Below are 20598 nucleotides of genomic sequence, written 5' to 3'. Positions count from 1 at the left end.
CTTTTACATGCTTTTTGTACCACAGAGCGCCTTTGCAATATTTTTTTCTTTTTATTATTTTGAATTTATACTGGAAAACCGGTGGTAGGACCGTATTTTGTCATGCTAACTAGTAGTCAAGTAAAAATAGTAAATAATTCGTCAAATCAAATACAGTATGTCTAGGCATGTAATGAATGGAACTGCGGGGTTTTATTTTGAAAGGTTTTTATTTTGAAAGGAAGCTTTTCTTCATTTACAGATTGCTCTTACTTTTCATTGGTGAATTCAACAACTAGACTAAATCAGTGGGTTTTGTAGTTCACAACTATCCTGAGCCCTGAATAACATGCCACCATTTATACGTTTATGAAAACTTTATTGTGATTAATATTTCCACAAAGTCAGTCAGATCGTGTTGTTTCACACTGTGCAAACCTGAGAAAACATTGCATAGTAAGATATAAATACAATATTAATATCATTGCCCTGATGGGTAAAAATCCAAACCTTTGTTAAGCCAAAGTCTTTATGCTAATTCAGTTCTGCAAATGAGAACTCATTGTCATAAAGCTGCCACTCAAAGATTCAGAGATAAGTCCAACACTTACTCCACCGTGAACATCTCAGTGTATCTAATGCAGGAAAACTGGATTTCAAAATGCATTTTAGGAAGATATACTAATCAGTTAGCAAACAGCTTAATTGCAGTCAATCTGGTTTTACACCACCTAACGCCTACTGGTACCAATCGATTGCACATCTAACATTTATACTGAAATTAAATATTCTTAACAAATTATTATACTGTATGATTTTGCATCATACAGTATTTGCGTGTTGAGTAACAGCAGATGTACAAACAGGGTGTCCTGTGCTGTGACGGGGCATTTCAGGGCTGCTGATTTGAACAAAAAAGCGTGGCCGTTCCACCTGGATGGACTGCAGCTTCCACCATGTAGCTGTCAGGGCCGACGCAGCGTGGGCCTCATGGTGATGAAGGGGAAGCTGTAAGTGTGTGGGAGACCCTGATGAGTTGTGAGGTTGAATGGTTGCCACGAGAATGGCCGCAGCCCCCCCTGAGTCGTGGGGCCATTTATTGCCTCGGTGACCAGCTGGAGTGCCATCTGGTAGTCCGTCACCTGTACCAAGAGGCAGAAAGGAGGGGAGGAGAGGGCGGAAAATCCTACAAGGTTTACTCACAGTTTATTTTTTGAAAGCTAACGCTGCACACTGCTCCCACTGAATGGTGAACATTTTGTGTAGAACGATTCCGATGTTGTAATCACAAGATAATGGGTCCTGTTTGAAATCAACATACGTATATTAACTCAACACGATAAACAATCTAAATACATGATGATTTCCTCTGACCTTAGTGTCATAGCAGCCCCCTGGGCGTGGTCTCCTTGGCCTCAGGTCGTTACGGCAACAGATGGTTTTACAGGGATGGCCCTTGGAGTAGGGATCTCTCTTATAGTCTGAAATAGAATCAGTCTGACTTTTAGTCACGCTGCTTATAGTCTGAAAACAGCAACTACATCTTTAATTGTTTGCTTGTGTTTTCTGTCACATGTCTGAAGCCAGTTGCCTTCAGAACAGGATGGAAAAGTACGAAGAGTGGGGGAGTTATTGTTACACCTACTATTGTATCTCATCATGTGTTTGAGGGAGCTCAGGTCAGACACTTTGCCCTGGTCCCTGCGGAGGATTTTAGCTCGGGGACAGAGGTCATAGGAGAAGTCTTCTCCGTATCTCTTCCACATCGCACTGTATCCGCTCAGGTTATAGATGTCGACATGAAACGGTATGTTGTAGGACGGCCAGTAACCTGCCAAACGTAGCACATTAAAGGCGGAGGTTGTCCAAAAACATTATTACCCTTTTTAAACCTACAGTCAAACTAATACAGGCGTGTGGTTACTTACCTCTGCGTAAAGCTTCAGTCTGATCCGAATGCATCACTTTGCCTGGAATCTGCTCAGCAACAGTCAGGGCTCCATTCTTGATACTGTGACCCAGAGAAATCCTGCTCAGGTCCACCACCATGTACTGACTGTTATATGTGCCTGGAATACAAAAGTCTTGGTTTTCTTTTTCTTATCTCACAGACGATTGACACACGTAAACCCCCACAGTGAAGGATTTGAGGAGATTGTAATTGTGATTGGTTACAGTTCTAAATTTGCAAGCAGGGATCTTTGTCAAAACTCTCCATGCTTGCCCTCTTAAGACTGATCAGACAGCAGAGAATTTAGTGTTCTATACTGTGAAAAAATAACTCAACAGTTTGACTTCATAAGCCTTAGGAAAAAGTGTTCAACCAGGTTACTATAGGGCTGTTAGTTTGACAACGTTCATCATTTGGTTGGTCCAACATTTTTGGTTCAGACTGAAATATCTAAATTACTACTGGATGGATTGCCTTTAAATTTGGTACAGACTTTCATAGTCCACGGAAGATCATTTTAAGTGACTTTGATCTAATGAGCTGCAAAAACAACCATTACACATTGATGCACCGACATAGGAGCTCAGAAGGTGTCAAGCAATGTCTGGCACTGGGACTTGGATCCCTCAGGTCCTTGGAGTTATAAAGTGGGGTCTCTGTGTATGTGGCTCACTCTGGTTCAGACTGTGATCTTGTACACACCCTCTTCTTCTTTGTTGTATTCCTGAGAATTTCCTGAGCATGTAAACACTAGGACCCGAGGTTTCCCAATATTCCATTGCAACAAGTTAGTCAGCACTATTCACTTCACGTGTCAATGGTTTGGTCGGTCTTAAAATTCTCAAACATTAATGGCCGACAGAGGGTGAATTCTAGGGACATTGTTTGTTTTATGAATTAACAACACATCAGCTGTGATAATTCACAACATCTACACAACTGTTTTACACACATACTGTACCTAGTGTTGCCAAAACGGGTGAGGCCCATTGAGGCATGGACTCTGTGTCCGGCAGCAATGGATTTTTGGATTCTTGGTATTGAGAGGTGGAACCTTTGTGGGTGTGGATTGGTCCGGTGTAACTTGTGGAAGCCAAATCTTTATTGTGATTCATGAGCGATACCAGAGCAATTCTTACAGTGTGGACGGGCATATTGCTGGGATCCAAGATATCTAAACAGACCATTCCATTGCAATAAGATAACCAGCACAATGCCTCAATGGATGGGTTGCAGAGATGTTCCATATAGATATCACTGATCTTAATCAGTCTTAATCTTGGCATCTAGCACCATCATCGGATCAAAATGCAATAGTCTGGGCAAAACATGCAGCAACAACTGCTATGGCAGTTTTATCTACTCAAAGACCAATATTGGGAAACACACCATCAGTGTAACCCTTGTAACTCTTAGCATATGACTAGTACAGGAACAATAGCATGCACAGTCTTGCATGCGCCTGAGGGATTTGCATCTTGTGGAAGAAGTTTCTTGTACAGGCAATAAGCACTTAACTCTACCTAAATGACAAGATAACACAGGCAATCGGCCACCCAGTCCATGGCAACAGCTTGGCAGGATAGTGGATATGAAAGCAGTGTCTGTTGGGTGATGGGAGGAGTGTCATTCTCAAGAACACCCTGTCCTGTTCTCCTCTGGCCCTCCCATAGCAACATGACGTGAAAGATCAAAGCAGCTTCCCAATTAACACACAAGTGTTGTGTGTAATGAGAAGCATGGACTGTTTGAAATTCTGCTAAATCTCCATGGAGATTTGTGTACATTTTTACATGCACAGCTTTATTTCTCAAGCCAAGGATGCATCGCAGTAACTTGTGTGTGAATCCTTATATACACCTTAAAAAGTGAGCAAACAGATTCTCAGATTCTCTACTCACCTCACCCCTGTGTCTTAATGCAGATCCTTAGGATCTCACCTGAGTTGTATTTGGAGAAAACCTGTGCCCACTCCTCCCCATTGTGTGCCAGACTGTTGGCCAAACGGACTCTTTGCCAGGCCAGCAGGCTGTGCGGGCTGAGCTGAGAGAATAGAGAAACGTTGAAGACACCGATGGAGGTTTGAGTCATTAGCAGGCCACTCCCAAGCAGGTAGAAGTCATCTAGAGACATAAGAAAGCCTAGAGGAGAAATGGAGGAGAGGAGAAAGAAATGGTGATCAGCCTGAAGTTAGAAGGCCAGTGCAGCATCTTTAGGGAAATATTAAAATGGAAATAGCTGTAAGAGAAATAAACATGGGTTGTGAATACAATAATTTTGACGTACATGTACAAATTATATATATATATTATTTTCACAATATTTTATGATACACCAGTACTCTTTTACATTCTATTACAGGCATTTTATCAGAGTTTTTGACTTTCTTGGGGAAAATGATCTATTGAGTTCTTGCTAATGTAATCTCTATGAACAGATATCTGGATATGAATGCAGAATGCTAAATTGCCTTTAAACAGCAGGTGATGGGTTCAGAGATTGCTGCTAATGCAGCATCACGTTATTGTATTTAAGAGGTAAAATAAGAGCTGAGGTGAGTCACTGCTGTTCATTAAAGATGTGCATACAAACAGGCTGTTTTGTCTCAACAGTGATCTGTTGGATGAGGAGCTGCTGACAGCACTTACACTGAGTCCTGCTCTTCATATACTAATCTTGTGTGCAGCATAAAATCAAATCAGGGCAGATTATTGGCAAACTTGTTTGTTAAAGTGTTTTACTCCTCCTAGAATTCTGTAGCAACTGATTGAAGAAATTTTTAACTTCTTTCAGTTAAATCAACTATAATCAATCATTTATTGTGTTAAAAGGTATGACATTACGCAGTTTTATGTTAAAGGGTCCACTCACATATTATGGTATAGCAATGAATCCACAGATAATTATGAATGGACTCCATAGTGTCCATCTACATGGATCTTTAGACATTTTTCAGCTTGTTGTTTTCTGGTCAGTATTGTCTTGCTTCACCTTCATCATTTTTATAGCAGCTCAGTTGCACAGTTGCAGGGCTCAGACTCTAAAACCCAGTGTACATTATCTGTGCCAAACAACATACAGACATACAGTGACAATGACCATGTGGCTCCTAAAGTCCTAAGTGAATATTGGGCTTGTATTCCAGAAACATAACTCCAAATACATGCTTGCTCTGTATCTGTTTGATGTGAAACTTTTTGCAAAAAAACATTCCAACAAAATGACTTTTACGTCTACATAAAGTAGTTGCATGCCATCTCTTGTGTTGTTGCAGACCTGCTTTATATAGTAACCGTTTGACATTGTCAGGGAGAGAGCAGCTTAAGGAGACTGCAGTGCAGGGGTTTCAGAAAATCACCTCCACAGGCGGCAGTGTATTTCATCTGTTCATTTTAATAGAGTGAAGTGATATCCTTGGCCTGCCGGCCTCTAAAAATAGTGCCTTAAAACCACTTGTGTTCTGATAGCAATGGAGCCCATAAGAGGATTTTTACGGCCCGCGCCACTTGACAAATCTTTGGCCACAATATTAAGCCTCCCATGACTTGACAGTGAGGGAAAACATTTCATCATGGCTAGGTTTGGGTGTACACACAGAGTTTTCCTTATTAGTGACTAAGCTATGTGCTTAGTATGGGAATTATGTTGAATTGAGAATATTCATTGAGGATTTGGGTTAAGTCCTAGATGCCAGTGTTTCTGTTTTCCTAGATGAAAATGAAACCATGTGGATTAAGGACAAGCAGTTCACTTCAGCTCAGGGTTTTTATAAGAAAGCTGTGATTTACTGAACAAACTTAATGTTGCTAAAAAAAAAAAAATAAGGTCATATTTCTGAAAATGCCCTTCTGTCTAGCAGTTATATAACTCCTTTATCATCTAAGTTGTCTGAGTATCTCTAAAAAGTAAATGCAGCCATGTGCTGCTGTATACACTATATGTGATGTATTGTGAGTGTGTGTACCAGGATAGCTGCTGAATGACATCTTCCCAGTAGCTGTGTGTACATCTGACAACTTGAAGTCCCAGTGTTTGTAGATTCGCATGGTGGCTGCATAGGTATACCAGCTAGAGTGGCCAAACAGCAGGTTCTCAAAGCCAGGCAGCACCTTAGACATAGAGAAAGAAGAAAACGGTTTACAGTCAGAGATGTTCTGGTAGTGTTTGATGATGTCCTTTCAACTTTGTTATAGTGTCTATGCTATTTATCTTTGGGGAAAGGCGTTCCAGTGAAAGCTCTTCTGAGGTTTTCAAACAACTTTTTACTCTCGTTACTGTCCTCTCGCCATGTCTGTTTTGGTTTTCGGTGCCTCATATTGTGTTACTTCCTGCATTTTGTCCTGTGTTTACTCCGTAGAGCATTCACGCTGCCTACGAACTGCACCAGAGTTCACTTGCAAGCGAACCGAGCCTCCTGTTTCCAAGCAGACCAGAGTTCACTTGTTTGGTCTGCACCAGAGTTTGAGTTGATCTTTCAAACCTACTCAAACGAGGTGGATTATCAGAGGAAACGAACTCTGGTCCACTTAAATTGGACCAGCTCTGGTGTGAAAACGACCTTAGATGTTTTACAGTCTCTACTATACACTTCATGTGGCGTTCCACAGGGTGAAGTTCTGGGACCCTTATTTTTCTTGCTGCATATTGAGTCCCTTTACTTTGCTATTCTTTTTAGCCTGCTAATTTCTAACTTATTTTCAGTTCTTGACATTCAGTGTTAAGCTGATCTCTATAACCATGTTTTTCCACCAAAGAAAAATTACTAAACTAAATGCTAGAGATGGTAGACAATTTTACTCCTCAATTCTACTATTGCTAAGTCAACAAGTCAGTATGTCAGTCTGGTGTCGCTCTGTTGGAACTGATTGTGCTCTGACAAAGATGTGCTTTGATCCCAGTCAAATCGTTTGGGTGGGCTCTATGGACAGAAATGTGACAAAAACACAGACATACACGTCATCTTGTCATTGTCTGTCCCACACACTCACTGAAGGACTAAGAGTAATCAAGCTTTTCAGGCTGTATTATCACAGCTCTGGATTCTTCTAAATGCAGCAAAAAACCCTACTGTGTATAATTCCAGTTATTTATGTATTTATTTATTTTTAAGTCTTAAGATTAAGTATCTTTCTTGTAAAGCAATTTATGACTTTTTGAATTGTGGTAATAATTATAAAAAAAATGTTTAAACTAAAGGCAGCTAAAGGAAGAACCATTAAAATTACTTCAATAGTGCATGTTTTCTGATTACAATGCATCACTCAATTGCCTCACTTCCATTTGAACTCCATTGTCAATGGCCTTTTTACACTCATTGACTCATTTAGAGGAAGAAGAAAAGCCACACACAGGGGCCATAAAACCAATTAGGCCTACGCTGAGGTTTCCCAAGTGCTGCTTCACAGCTTGAGAGCCAACTGCGCTTGGCCTAACCTTTATGAGAGCAGTGCAGTGGCCCATTCCTGGCATCCTGAAAGCACCAGAGCCTGTGGAGGAGTTGGAGCGAGGTGTCAGAGCTGGGACGAGGTCCAAGAGGTCACCAACACCATTCAGGAACTGGACCGCAAACGCTGACAGAGGCTGGGGCAGGAAGTGAAGAGGAGGAGGCAGAGATAAATGAAATAATACTGTCACAAGTCTGACAACTAATCTGCAGCACACACACCTCTCTGTGTTTGCCTTTGGCCCACTGTGCAGCCCCTGCGTGGAGTCCATCAAGCTGGGCCAGGATCAGTCCCAGGTGCTTCCACAAGGGGTCGTTGTTGCGTCTCAGTTTCACTTGCTCTCGGGCCCACAGGTCCTGTTTGCTGCAGATTTTATTATAGATATTTGACTATTATGACAACTGACAATAGTACCTGCCTAATATCTTAATATATATATTTCTGTGTGAAATAAAAACACAGTTATGAATGCAAACTTGATTTATTTGTAGATCATAAATCTCTCCAGGCAGTGGCACAAATCGGCTGATTTCTGTTTGCATCCGCGGGACTGACCATACCTCAAAAAGTTTTTCAAGGGATTCAAAGCCTTCTCATCCTTTACCAGCTGAGGGTACATGTTGGCGAAATGACTGAACATCTGTCTGCAGCGGAGAACAAATAAGAACAGGGGGGATTAAATCACTTCCTCCACTTCTCTCCTGTATAAACATAGCCCACTTGTTACAGATATACTCCTCCACTCTCATTTGTAATCAGAGATGGAGTGGATAAGATAATAAAGTTGATGTTGCTTGGCATTTATAATATGTTAGCACTCATAAAGGATGTGTTATTTCAATACGATGAAGAAAGCATTTTCCCACAGCAGATATTTTGTTTTGTCCTGGTAAGAAAAGCATCTGTAACTATAACAGTGGCTCTGTACCACTCAAGTGTCTAAGGAAGCTATTAAAGAGGCCAAAGAGCCACCGTGCTCAATGATTCATACATCATTAATTTATTTCTATGCCTAGACATCGACACAGTTCTTGGTGGCATGCACACTATAAGGAGACTTCTCTTTTCAGATTAATGCATGCAGACTTGTTACACACTCAAGATGCCTTTCCCATTCCAGCGCATCCTGTTTCAGTTGACCCAGAGCATTATCAAACTGGAAGAACACATTACAAGTGAATCATAAAGAGGTGTACTGTGGCCTTCAAACCGAGGCTTGAATGTGCCAGTCACCAGCCTGGACTGTTGACACAAAGTAGGTTGGGTCCACGGTCCACGGTTTCATGTTGCCAATGTCAGATTTGCAAAATTCTGAGTCTACCACCATGTGTGTCTCAGCAGGAACTGAAAGGCATCAGATCGGACCATGCCCTGTCACAGACCAACTCTCCAGCTAAGAAACTTCATGCAAAATAGTTTTCTTCAAATGCACCCCTCACCCAGCAGTGAGGTAACCCTCAAGGTAGCCAGCCAGGAAGTAGGTGGTCTCATCCTCCTGCTCGATCTCTCCATAACCTGCGCTGATCTCCAGGACGCCCCATCCTGTGAGGAACAGGGTGTCATTGAAGTAACCGTAAGCTCCCCCGTCCGTCTCCATCACCCCCTCCTTCAGGATTACACTTTTCTGGGCAGCATCCCAGTGAACAGTGGCCTCTTGGAGCTCTACCATTGAATAAAGAGGGACAGGGCTAAGGTTAGATAACACACATTATGTAAGATAATGTCATGACACCAGTGGAATAAAAGATAGGATAATGCAGCTTTTTTCTTTCTTTTTTTCCACAATCTATTATATGTTACTGAACTGGCTGTTATCACGTTAATATTATACACTAGAGTACTTTATTGATTAGTTGAGTAGCCTGGACATAAAGGCATAATTTGAAACTAATTTTGCATTATTGTAGGCATACATTTGAGCATACAAGGATTCACATACAAGATGTGATCCCAGTAAACATTAGTTAACATAAAAACACAAACCTGTTTGAAAACAGTAGATACATTGTTAGACATGTGTATATATTAAATTAACGTGGCATTGCAATGACATTTTCCAAAAAAAGAAAAAGGAAAAACTAAAAGTTTATAGAAACTTATATAAAATAGATCGAAACAGAAAAAATAGCGTCATATAAACCCTTACTGCAAACAGCATCGCGGTAAAATTACTCACTGTAATTTCGCACTTTAACAGTCGTTTTCTTTAATCCATCCACGGACTGCACTAACGGAGCCAGAGTGCTGAGCAGCACGCACAAAGTGATGCTGTGCTTCCTCATGTCAGCCGTAAAGGTCCTGCGAGTGTCTGCAGCTGACAGAGTATGTGGATCCGGCGATGTTCTAATTAACTTTTACCTCTAAAATGATTCATCAGTGCCGGTTTCTCCTTCTTATAGGTGAAAAAAAAAAAAAGCAACCACCCCAGATGGGACTCGAACCCACAATCCCTGGCTTAGGAGGCCAGTGCCTTATCCATTAGGCCACTGGGGCTGTATGAAGTGGAGGAGGGGGTCGCTGTATTTTATATCCGGTTTGACAAACTTCTTAGACGGACTTTGGGACTGTGTGATGGAATTTTTTTTCAACATACTGTCCCTGATGACGGCTTATGTTGACCTGTGATGGCTCTTTTCATGAATTTATCACGATAAACACCCCGAATACGGCAAAACAACGCTTGCAAATATCACCATGGAGATATCGTTACGCTATGTGAGTGGTCCCATTACTATTCCAAGATAGGGGTGTTTATGTCATCTTAATTTGAGTGACTTTTAAAACGTGCAATCAGAATTCTAAATTAAGTATTTGAGAATTTAGTTACATTTAAAATTACTTTATATATTCCATCTTGGACGTTTTCCCTGAAGAATGTGTAGCAAATTCGCGCAACATAACAAAGACTTGTCTGTTTTCGGACGAATGGAACTTTCACACTTGCGCAGTAGCAAGCATGTTTGGAGAGAGAAATTTTCAACCTCGGCGTTGAGTATTAAAAAAATAGTCTTTATGGAGGTAAATATACTAGCCACATATTTCCAGAGATATTGCAACTACTAATCCGTCTGAGAAGCTGTCGAAACTTTCAATTAACTGTCAGGTAATTCGTTATTCGAGCAACTAGCAAGTGTTAGCTACCTAGCATTAGCTCGGCAACGTACTGTTAGCAACTATAAACAACAGACTTGTAGCTACATCAGGGCTAGGGTTATTGAAAACATACTAATTACATCTGGTGTGCAATTTCTAATACAGGATCTTAAAAAGTCGCTGAAGATGCCGCTCTTTGGAAACACATTCAGTCCTAAGAAGACTCCTCCTCGTAAATCTGCATCTCTTTCCAGCCTTCACACGGTGAGTTAAGAAACCTACTTAACTTTGATCTATCTACTCACTCAGCTAGGTTTCAGGGTTACTGCCAATCAATTGCTCTAAATGCACAGTTGTCTAAAGGCAAATAAAGTTAATATTTTGCCCATTACTTATTTGTCCCATCATTCATGCATGTCATTCAGATCATACATAGAAGAAGGACAAATTTAAAACCGTGTTTTAACTTACTTGTGCAACAAAGGTTATAGTTTAGCATAAAGTGAGTCAGTACTGATCATCGCCTGTACACTGCACACTGATCTATTGGTTTTCCCTTGCTGTCTCTTTTAGTTGGATCGTTCAACAAGAGAATTAGAACTGGGCCTTGATTATGGACCTCCTATGATGAACATTGGAGGCCAGAGCTGGAAATTTGAAGAAGGACAGTGGATAACGGGTAAGGGTTTCATAATTCTTTAATAAAAATGTATGCAATTGTGTGTGTGCTGGATTATTCCATATCTGAATGGCCAACACAGGATAAATTTTGTGTTTTTTTTTTCTTTTTTTTTTTTCTTGCCATGTGTTTACCAGAAACAAATGGAAATCCATCTGGAAGAGAATTGCAGCGGCTTAAGAAGAGAAATATCCAGCTGGAGGAGGAGAATAATCTGTTAAAACTGAAGATTGAAGTTCTCCTGGACATGGTGAGGCCTCAATTTCAAGCGAAGTCTATTTAAACTTACCTCAGACTAATGTAGTTATCTCTGTTTGTGACCTCATACGTTATCCTGTGTCCATGTCTAACATTGCTTGGCTGTGTTCTGAAAGGTCACTTAGTATATTTTAATTATACTCTTACCTACCAGTTTAATATTAAGCAACTGAGTTTGATACCAAAGCAGTTAAATAACATTGTTTATTCTCTTCTTTTAAGCTGACGGAAACTACAGTAGAGTACCATCTGATAGAGAAAGAAGTGGAAGACATAAAGACTCAACATCGAAGAAAAAAATGACAAATTTCATCTGATGCCTCCATCCTAAAAAGTGTGGAAATATCTTTTTGTATAAGGATTTGTTAATGTAAAAAAAAACAAATAAAAAAAAAAATGTTTCAAGATAAAATAGGACCTCACACTTTTTTTCAGACAATGATGACCTCTTATGTTAGAGGTCGCAGCCTTTAAAAAATAGATAAAGGTGAAATAGATTCATTGCTTTTTGGAGATTTGACCAAAATTTTGAATCAACCGTGAGCACCTTTGTTCAGCCTTTTATCTGTAGCTTACATATAAATGTCACGTAAAAACTGACATTGTCTTTTATTTATTATCTTTTCTATTTTCTGTTATTCTGCTGGAAAATAAAGTTGGTTGTATGAAAGTTGTTGTTTTTATTGTGTTATAATTCACTTGTTTGAAAAGAAAAGCGTGCCATTATTAAGAGGAATGTAAGGAATAAGAGTAAGTAGACAGTCATAGTAAGAATACACACATCAATGTAAAAAAAACATATATATATATATATATGAGAAATATATATAAATATAGAAATATATATATAATAATAGGTACAAGCATAAGTGAACCTGTGTTCCGAGTTCTATAATAGCATTGAATATAGAGTATTGCACAGTTAATTATTGCACATAAATTATTGCACATGGTGAGTCCAGAGTCCAATAATATATAAGGAAATATGTACAAGTATATGAAAATAAAGTGTACATGAGTTATTGCACAATATCATTATAAATATGGTTATAAACATGGGTTATTGCACATGGTGAGTCCAGAGTCCAATAGTATATAAGGAAATATGTACAAGTATGTGAAAAGAAAGTGAACAAGAGTTATTGATTATTACCAGTATAAATATGGTTATAAATATGGGTTAGGCACACTCAGAGTGAGGAGTTGTACAGGTTGATGGCCATAGCCAGGAATGATTTCCTGTGGCGCTCTGCAGTGCATCAGTCTGGTGCTGAAAGAACTCCTGTGTCAGACCAGCACGTCATGGAGCGGGTTCGACTCATTGTCCAAGATGGCTTTCATCTTGTGAAGCATTCTCCTGTCTGACACCGCCGTCAAAGGGTCCAGCTTCACTCACACAACGTCACTGGCCTTGTGTATCAGTCTTTTCGGTCTGGTGCTGTCCGCCACCCTCAACCTGCTGCCCACAGCATAGAAGATAGCACTGGCTACCACAGACTCATAGAACATTCTGACCATAGTCCTGCAGATGTTATAAGACCACAGCCGCCTCATAAAATAGAGGCGACTCTGGCCCTTACTGTACATATTGTATATATTTGTCGTGATGTGTTGTTGAGAATTACAATATTTTTATAAGCCCGCAAAACTAGCACACATGATATATTTCCCACCAACCAAACCAAAGCACAGTCACATTAATACATGCATGGCCTTTTGTGGAAAGGTGTTTCAGTTTGTGCATAAGAATCATGTTGGTGTCTTTTCTGTCGAGTGAGAAGCTACTCAGGATGGATGTCAGCTCCTCCACTTTCTCCTGGATTACTTTCATCGGCAATGTGGGGACACCACAGGGGACAATCCTGTCTCAGTTTCTGTTCACTCTTTACACCTCAGATTTCCAGCACAGCTCTGGGTCCTGACACCTGCAGAAGGTCTCTGATGACTCTGCAGTGGCGTGGGGGTCTATTAGAGGTGGAAAGCAGGTGGAATATTGGACTTTTGAGACACTGTAGAGTGGTCCCAGGCAAAAAACACAGCGAGTTGCTGGATATTTTTGTTGCGAGTGTCCTGTACTTTGCTGAGGTTTGTTGGGGGACCAACAAAAAGGACTAAATGGGATTGACAGACTAATCTGAAAGGTTGGGCATGTGATTGGTAGTGAGTTGGAGATGTTTGTCCCAGTGAGGGACAGGAGGACACTGGACAAACTGATTTAGGACTTCTTTCATACCCCACTCTATCCAGCTGTATAACAGCTCACCTTTCTGTAACAGTTAACTCCATGTCATTCATGTTAATGGACACCATCATGTATATAATATATGTTGTTCTGTCTCTATTTCTTGTACATTTGTTTATAATGCTAATTCTATACATTTTTTGCTTATACTACTTTATTTTTCTAGTATTTACTTGATTTTACTTTTATTTTATTTAATTTTTTTCTTGTGGTTCTTAACGGTGTTTTTATGTGTGACTAAAGTACTGTGTTGTTTAAGTCTTACTGAAGTTCATTAATGCTCAATTCATTAAAAAGGAAACTCAACGCAACGATTGGTTAAAGTGTCCCAGCTGCGCATGCGCAGGTGTCCGCGAGTGACTGCAGGCGTCCGTCGAGTCGACTCGTTTGTGCTTTCAATAGCGGGAGAGACGAAGTACTTTCTAGCCTTCCTTACAGCACTTTACGTCGCCGGCTTTACCCGTAAACACTCGTATCTTCCCGTGACACCGTAGTGGACATTGTCTGTACTAACCTCACTTCCAGTAATGCCTCGCGGAGGTAAGTGTTAACACTAAAGTTGACATAACGTTCGCCCTTTTGGCGAGCTAAGTCTAGCTAGCCGATTGTTAGCATCGGTAGCATGAATTCACGTTGAAATCTCACACGTTTAGCTGTTAGCATGCTACGTGGTTAGCTGAGTGTTAATTTGCCGGTATTAGAGAATCAGGAAACACACTGTAGGCGGACTCAGTCCCCGTAAATAATAATATCGAGGGAACACAGCTAGTAGGTAGGTATATGTGGAGAACATATGCTAACATCTGTTTTTATCTTGTAGTTTGGTTCAGCCGCTACTACCATGTGCACAAGAGACGGCGCCGGCTCACTTCAGCGCATTTATTATCAGTAATTCCTTTTCGTGGTAAACTGAGCTCGTTTGTATTATCAGATACAGCCACGAAGGGTTTGACAAAGTATTCAGTTGGCAGCGTGTCTTGTCGCTTTTTCCTTAAAGCCTCTGTAACGCTCACTGACTATGACATTTGACTGGCCCTCGATGAACGTCAGTGTGACTCACTGCACAAAACCTGTGGTCGCGTTCACACACACACTGAGATACACTCACTGATCAGTTCAGTGGGAATACCAGTGAAAACACATGCATGCTAATATAACAAACCTGCGTTAAACCCTAATTGATGACAATGGTTCGTTTATGTAGAAAGGAGCTACTTCAACCATATGACCGTTTCTTTGGATGCAGTTTGTGTTGCTGTTAAACTGTGTTGTTGTTATTTAGCTTAGCCCACTGACTATAATGGTGCTGCCAAAATAACAGAAGGCAGAATCAACACATGTAGCTTTATTTATTCAGTATTAAATAAACCATTAAGCAAATAATGAATACTGTGACCTTCATGTAGGTGTAGTGCAGGACTTTCATGTAAGATAAGATGATCCTAATAATAATAATAATCATCTATTCCAGGAAGATGCGGTATAAGATATCATAGAGTGATACTCTCATTTGTGTTCATCCCCTACCTGCGACATCCTTAAGCCTCCAACTGTGTTGGGGGAAAAAAAACATGAAATCTCATGATTTCATGAATTCACAGACTTCCAAAACCACTTGTTACCTTATCTGTTCGTGACAACGCCGGCATATTTCATTGTGTTGCAGGGAAGAAGGGCCACAAGGGCCGAGGGAAGCAGTTCAGCAACCCTGAGGAGATCGATCGACAGATGAAGGCCCAGAGAGAGATGGTGAGTGAAAGACTTGGACGGCATGTATGGAGTCACCTTCCCACTGTCTGTAGTGGTGGCGTGACACTGTGTGTCTTTTGACAGGAAGCAAATGAAGGCGCAGAGAAGGGGAGCTCATCGGGTTCTGAAGAGGACAGCAGCAGCGATGACGAGTCTGACGTGAGTGAGGCTCTTTGTTCAGGGTGATAATTTACAACTGTTAAGATGAGTGCTCCCTGCAGCTGGTTGTATTATTATTTTAAAGGTTTGTGTCCTTTGATTTTCCCCCATTTCCTCTGAAATTCTAAATAATCAGAGGCTGTTGTGCACATCTAATTAGAAGCACTACAGAAAGTATTTTTGCCAATCAAAACAAGAGACCGAACAATCTGATGTCACTCTTGAGAGATTGACGTCTCTGCCTATTTGACACACTCTTTATTATTGGCTCTTTTTGAGTCTAAAGTTTCTCTCCAGCCTTATTTTTATTGTCTGGTCATGCATACTGTGATTTTTTTCTTAAACGCAATTGTATCAGCCGTGGTTATGGTGAATCCATGTTTATATTTGGCCACGTGACGCATTTTTTTCTATTCTGCACACAGTCCAGAAAGAGAAGTGGAGTGGAGGGGCTCATAGAGATTGAGAATCCCAACCGTGTGTCTCAGAAAAATAAGAAGGTGACCGAATTAGACGTCAATGCCCCCAAAGAGTTGTCACGCAGAGAGAGGTGGGTGTCATTCTGTAAAAGTGTGTGTGTGTGTGTGTTTGTATTATTTTTTTTAAAGAGTAATGTGCTAATTTGGATTTTCACCTATGTGGAAGGACCAATAGTTAATTATTTTATCAACGTTTTCTCTGTCAGGGAGGAGATTGAGAAGCAGAAATCAAAGGAACGCTACATGAAGCTGCATCTGGAGGGAAAGACCGAGCAGGCCAGAGCCGACCTGGCCAGACTGGCCATCATCAAGAAACAGAGGGAGGAAGCTGCCAAGAAGAGAGATGAACTCAGGAAAGGTGAGAACCAGTTGATGTTGAAAACGCACTTCACCACACACAACAGCGAATCTCTTTTGAGATCGTTATTATAGATTGTTATTACTGCAGAAAGTTCGCTCTACAAAGCTCAACTAGATGTGTGTTAGCAAAGTGTTTAAAGTTATCATCGCGTTTCTCTCTGTGGCTTTGAGTGCGCTTTCGATCGACAAGTAATGTTACAAATGAATTTCACTTTATCACCAGAGAGCTCTGCTCTGCTGCCACCATGATAAGCACCGTCCTAGCTAATAGTACCTTATGCAAATGTCCAGAACGTATGTACCACTGGGGACTTTGGCCGTAGTCTTTGAGGTGTGTTGTTCTTTAAGTTGTTTGAGTAAAAAAAAAAAAAAACATGACGACATTCTGTTTTTTGTTTCATCAGAAAAAGAAGCGGAAGAAGCCAAAGCAAAGCGCTAGTCTTCTACCTGAACGCTTCAACATGCACTTCAGTCTCAGAGAGGGATGGATGGAGGGAGGAGGAGATCTGGAGGAGAACGGGGAGGGGACCGGTGTGAGTGTATTCAGGTCAGGGCTGCTCCTGAACTCCTGGCCTTCATTTCAAAATCAGAGGGGCGAGGGTCTTCCATGACACTAGGGTCAGGACAGGAACATGGGTGGAGCAAAGCAAGATGAAGAGGAATGCAACATTTGGGACGCCTCCTAGTTTTCTTCAGAGTTCCTTAGGCGTTCCAGAGGAGACAACCGCAGGCTTTCCAAGTGCTTCACAGCCTCTTCACTCTTCCCCCACTCGCCAGGGTTTTAATTCTAAAGCTGCTGAACTTATTTCCATTCCTTATCATTGATACATTTTTACAGGTTTACCTAATAGAAGTTTACTTGGCAGGTATAACAGTGGGCACGCATGAGGATTTCTTTGGTGCTTCAGTTTTTCTTCCATCTCGTCTGTTTTGTGAGAAAGCAAACCGGTGAGGGATGGAGAGAAGGACGTTGTTCAGAGGATACACTGAGGTGTACTGAGGAGTGCAGTCTTTTATTCTGGGTTGCCGCGCCACAGCCATCAACACCATCCGAACAAAACGAGAATCTGTTTATTTTGCCATCAACTTTATCTTTACACTCTGCGCTCTTGTTCGATTTGAAATGTTAAGAAGCCACAGCATGTCAATAAATCGGTCAATATTTAGTTTATGTCACTGTCTCATGGATCGACTCCCACATGTACTCTTTACGCCCTTCAATCAGCTGATTGCCGATTTCAGAAAAATGGTTTAAAATTGTAAAAAAATAAATAAAAATTAGCTTAAAACACCATGAATATTACTTGAATTCACTAAAACAAGTGTTCTGCTCATGAGTGCTGGAGATCCCAGTCTCGTACTGCCTCAGTAACTGACCTTGTCCCGTTTCCGACGGGTTCCTCCGTAATTCTGTAGGAGATATTGTGTCTTTTGTTGCCTTTCTAAAGTTTACATAAGACCAAGTCACTGTATTTCTCCTGTACTTAAAGTGCTACAAAGAACCTGCACTGACATAGTTGATTAGGTACACATACAATAATCCAACCCTAACACAATAGCACAACTAACAGCAGTCTCTAGTTCATCACAGACGGCTCAACTCTATCTGACAGTGCAGCTTAAAAACGACATTAGCTTAAATTCACTGCAAGCCATTTATTTTGTTCATACCTCGCAGGTGCACGTTAATAAACTGGTAACTCTGTATGTGGAGGGATTGGGATTGCCTTGATCAGGGAAATAGTATTCTCTTTAATATGGAAGAAGTCCACTGAACATATAACGAAGTGTGAGAGATGTAGCCGCAGCAGAAAATGTAATTCTCCATCATGTATTGGAAGCCATTTTAAAAAAAATAAAAAATAAAAATAAAGTCATGAAAAGTTGAGTGTTGAGTTTCACTTTGTCACATGAAGCCGCCAGGGTGTGACGTTGTGGTTGACTTTGTTAAGTGTGCATTTGTGTTTTTGTGTTGTTGTTAACTGTGAAAAAAAAAATGTTCCTGACTCTGAGCCAAGATTTTATGCAGTCATTCACAAAACAACCCCGAGTGTTCTGGTGTTGTGCATTTTGTTAAAGTTGCCACTAGATTGCAGCATCTGTCAGGAACCAGTATTACTACAACCAACCACCACATTGAGTGTGAGGCCAGAGTGTGTTCAGCCATGCAATGAAATAAAAGTAAGATGAGAGGTGCGGTTGTGGAGACCGCCGCATGTCCCAGTCGTCATCAGAATTCGTCCCTACTCAAAGTCCTTCCACTTGCCCATCGCAAGGGCAAACATTTCCCTTAACTGTGTAATAAATCCACCCACTGGACGGGTGGCATGGCCGCAACATAAACTCTGATTATGACCAGTTAGTCAAAATCAGAGGTGGGACAGACAAGGTGCCTAATTCAAAGGTTATCGCTGAAAAGGTGACAAAAGGAAGCTAGACACTGACGATCAACAGTGATACTGATTATCACTCTGACTTCCACTGGTCTCCCCTAACTATGAGTAAGAGGAATAAAATAACTTCCACTGGTTTCACTAGCAGGGCGATGTGTCCCACTCTGTGGTCTGTGACTCAGTCCAATGTTGAAATTGTTGCCTAAGGCCCCAACAGACCTCAATTCTCAACAAATGAATCAAATATGCCGCAAGCGTAAGAACTTTAAACAAGTATGAGCTGATGCTGACATAAAATGAGACTATTTTAAAAGCTGGTGGGGAGAAAAACATGTTATAAACAACAGCACCAGCATTGATAGTTCCCTCTTTTGAGCATTTCACATCCTTCTAACTCTTGAGCGCACTATTAACCATTTACAGAAGTGCACACTTTACCACAGCCTGCCAGGAGAATATTTTAAGACATCGTGCTGAGCAAAACCCCGTCTCGCATGTTTTACTTCATATCCGATTGAAAGACTATTACATCAGAATTTAGCCTTATCTGTCATGTGTTGGTTATGCAGCGTGTGTGTGTGTTTTTTTTAACTGTCAAATCATAGTGTGACAGCTCGACTTTGAAAAAAAAAAAAAAAAATCTCTCTTCCCTCTCACAGTGAACATTTCATCTGTGCAACTTCCTCATTCGCTGACTTGCGCTAGATGTGACTTAAGAGCACGCTCCCTGAAACAAGAACGAAAACTGAGAGCCAGAACACGCACACGCACTAAACAAACACGCTCAACAAACCACACAGAGGGAGGCAGAGCGACCCGTCCGTACCCTCTGTTCCTGATGAAGTGACACAGCTGGAGGCTGGGTTGGACGCTTTGGGAGCAGAATACCTTGGGGGTGCTGAGCGGGACGGAGAGGGTCAGGTAGAATAGCTGGTTGGACTCCACTGGCACTATGCTCCGACAGTCTCTGAGCCTCCTGAAGCAGCTGGGCTCTACAACAAGGTAAGCGGTTCCTCAAATAATCTTGCCGCTTAATTCAAGGGCCTTTGCTCTTTTGTGTTGAGTTCTAGCGTGAGATGAATATATCTCATGTTAAAGAAGGTGCAATTTATCAGTAACCATGGTGGTGACTATATTTACAAGTCAGCTACTGAAGCCTCACTTACTCCATCATGACCGTAGTTTGTGGATAATGTTATAAAACTTGCAATGGCTCTTTAGTTTGATCAGCCACAACATTAGAACCACTGACGGCAGAAGTAAATATCATTGACCATCTCGCGACAATTCGATGTTCTGTTGGGAACCTTTTGGAGCTGGCATTCATGTGGACATAGCTTAAGGACATGTACCACCAAACTAGACCAGACCAGACACCACCACGCCATAGCGATGACACTCCTTGATGGCAGCAGCCACCCCCAGCAGGATGCAGCCAGCTGGGGGTGGCTGCAGACATAGACACACACAAATGGTTTAGGAACAACTGAAAAAAAAAAAAAACATGAATGCACAGCACAAGGTGTTGACCTGGACTCCAAATCCGCTAGATCCTAAACTGATCAAGTATCCGTGAGATGTACTGGGGCAAGCCTGATCCACAGAGGGCCCTTCACTCGACCTACAGAACCCAAACATCCCACAATATCCTGTTTCCAGGTCCACGTCCACTCTCTGATGAGTCACAACTGTTTTGGAGGCACAAGGGAGACCTACGCAATATTATATCTGATCCTAGCAGAAGGGAGCGGTGTTGGTTGAAGTGTAGTTGCATGTCCCACCACCTCTCATTTACTCCTGCTGTGGACTAGG

General features: G+C 41.2%; 4 protein-coding genes and 1 non-coding gene across 7 annotated transcripts in view; 3 read left to right on the top strand and 2 right to left on the bottom strand.

Annotated features, from left to right (window-relative positions):
- Positions 1–337: 337 nt before the first annotated feature.
- Positions 338–9833, bottom strand: plbd1b (phospholipase B domain containing 1b). The gene is made up of 11 exons (XM_047608355.1): positions 9551–9833; positions 8814–9036; positions 7935–8018; positions 7596–7737; positions 7364–7510; positions 5895–6039; positions 3871–4071; positions 1908–2048; positions 1625–1810; positions 1354–1460; positions 338–1121 (listed from the first exon to the last, which is right to left on the bottom strand). The coding sequence occupies exons 1-11, from the start codon at positions 9654–9656 to the stop codon at positions 945–947; spliced, it is 1659 nt and encodes a 552-aa protein (XP_047464311.1). The 5' UTR covers positions 9657–9833; the 3' UTR covers positions 338–944.
- Positions 9795–9867, bottom strand: trnar-ccu. The gene has a single exon. It is a non-coding gene; the product is annotated as a tRNA-Arg (tRNA).
- A 53-nt stretch (positions 9868–9920) lies between these two features.
- cby1 (chibby homolog 1 (Drosophila)) lies at positions 9921–12074 on the top strand. 3 transcript variants are annotated; one of them, XM_047608357.1, is made up of 5 exons: positions 9921–10089; positions 10633–10731; positions 11041–11146; positions 11284–11396; positions 11627–12074. In XM_047608357.1, the coding sequence occupies exons 1-5, from the start codon at positions 10069–10071 to the stop codon at positions 11705–11707; spliced, it is 420 nt and encodes a 139-aa protein (XP_047464313.1). In that variant the 5' UTR covers positions 9921–10068; the 3' UTR covers positions 11708–12074. The 3 variants fall into 3 exon arrangements, with proteins under 3 accessions (XP_047464313.1, XP_047464312.1, XP_047464314.1); XM_047608356.1 differs by lacking the exon at positions 9921–10089 and adding an exon at positions 10240–10392; XM_047608358.1 differs by lacking the exon at positions 9921–10089 and adding an exon at positions 10302–10477.
- Positions 12075–13994: 1920 nt separating this feature from the next.
- pdap1a (pdgfa associated protein 1a) lies at positions 13995–18279 on the top strand. Its single transcript, XM_047609624.1, has 6 exons — positions 13995–14186; positions 15313–15395; positions 15480–15554; positions 15980–16104; positions 16240–16391; positions 16798–18279. Exons 1-6 carry the CDS (start codon positions 14174–14176, stop codon positions 16830–16832), a joined length of 483 nt encoding a protein of 160 aa, XP_047465580.1. The 5' UTR covers positions 13995–14173; the 3' UTR covers positions 16833–18279.
- A 1204-nt stretch (positions 18280–19483) lies between these two features.
- Positions 19484–20598, top strand: part of sh3bp1 (SH3-domain binding protein 1) — a 14931-nt gene continuing 13816 nt past the window's right edge. The window contains exon 1 of the mRNA XM_047609615.1: positions 19484–19788. Coding sequence (XP_047465571.1) covers positions 19739–19788 — 50 coding nt within the window. The 5' untranslated portion in view covers positions 19484–19738. The remainder of the gene's footprint in view (positions 19789–20598) is intronic.

This window comes from Mugil cephalus, chromosome 16 (genome assembly GCF_022458985.1).
Source record: "Mugil cephalus isolate CIBA_MC_2020 chromosome 16, CIBA_Mcephalus_1.1, whole genome shotgun sequence".
NCBI classification, from domain to species: domain Eukaryota; kingdom Metazoa; phylum Chordata; class Actinopteri; order Mugiliformes; family Mugilidae; genus Mugil; species Mugil cephalus.
This window is presented reverse-complemented; position numbering and strand designations above follow the sequence as displayed.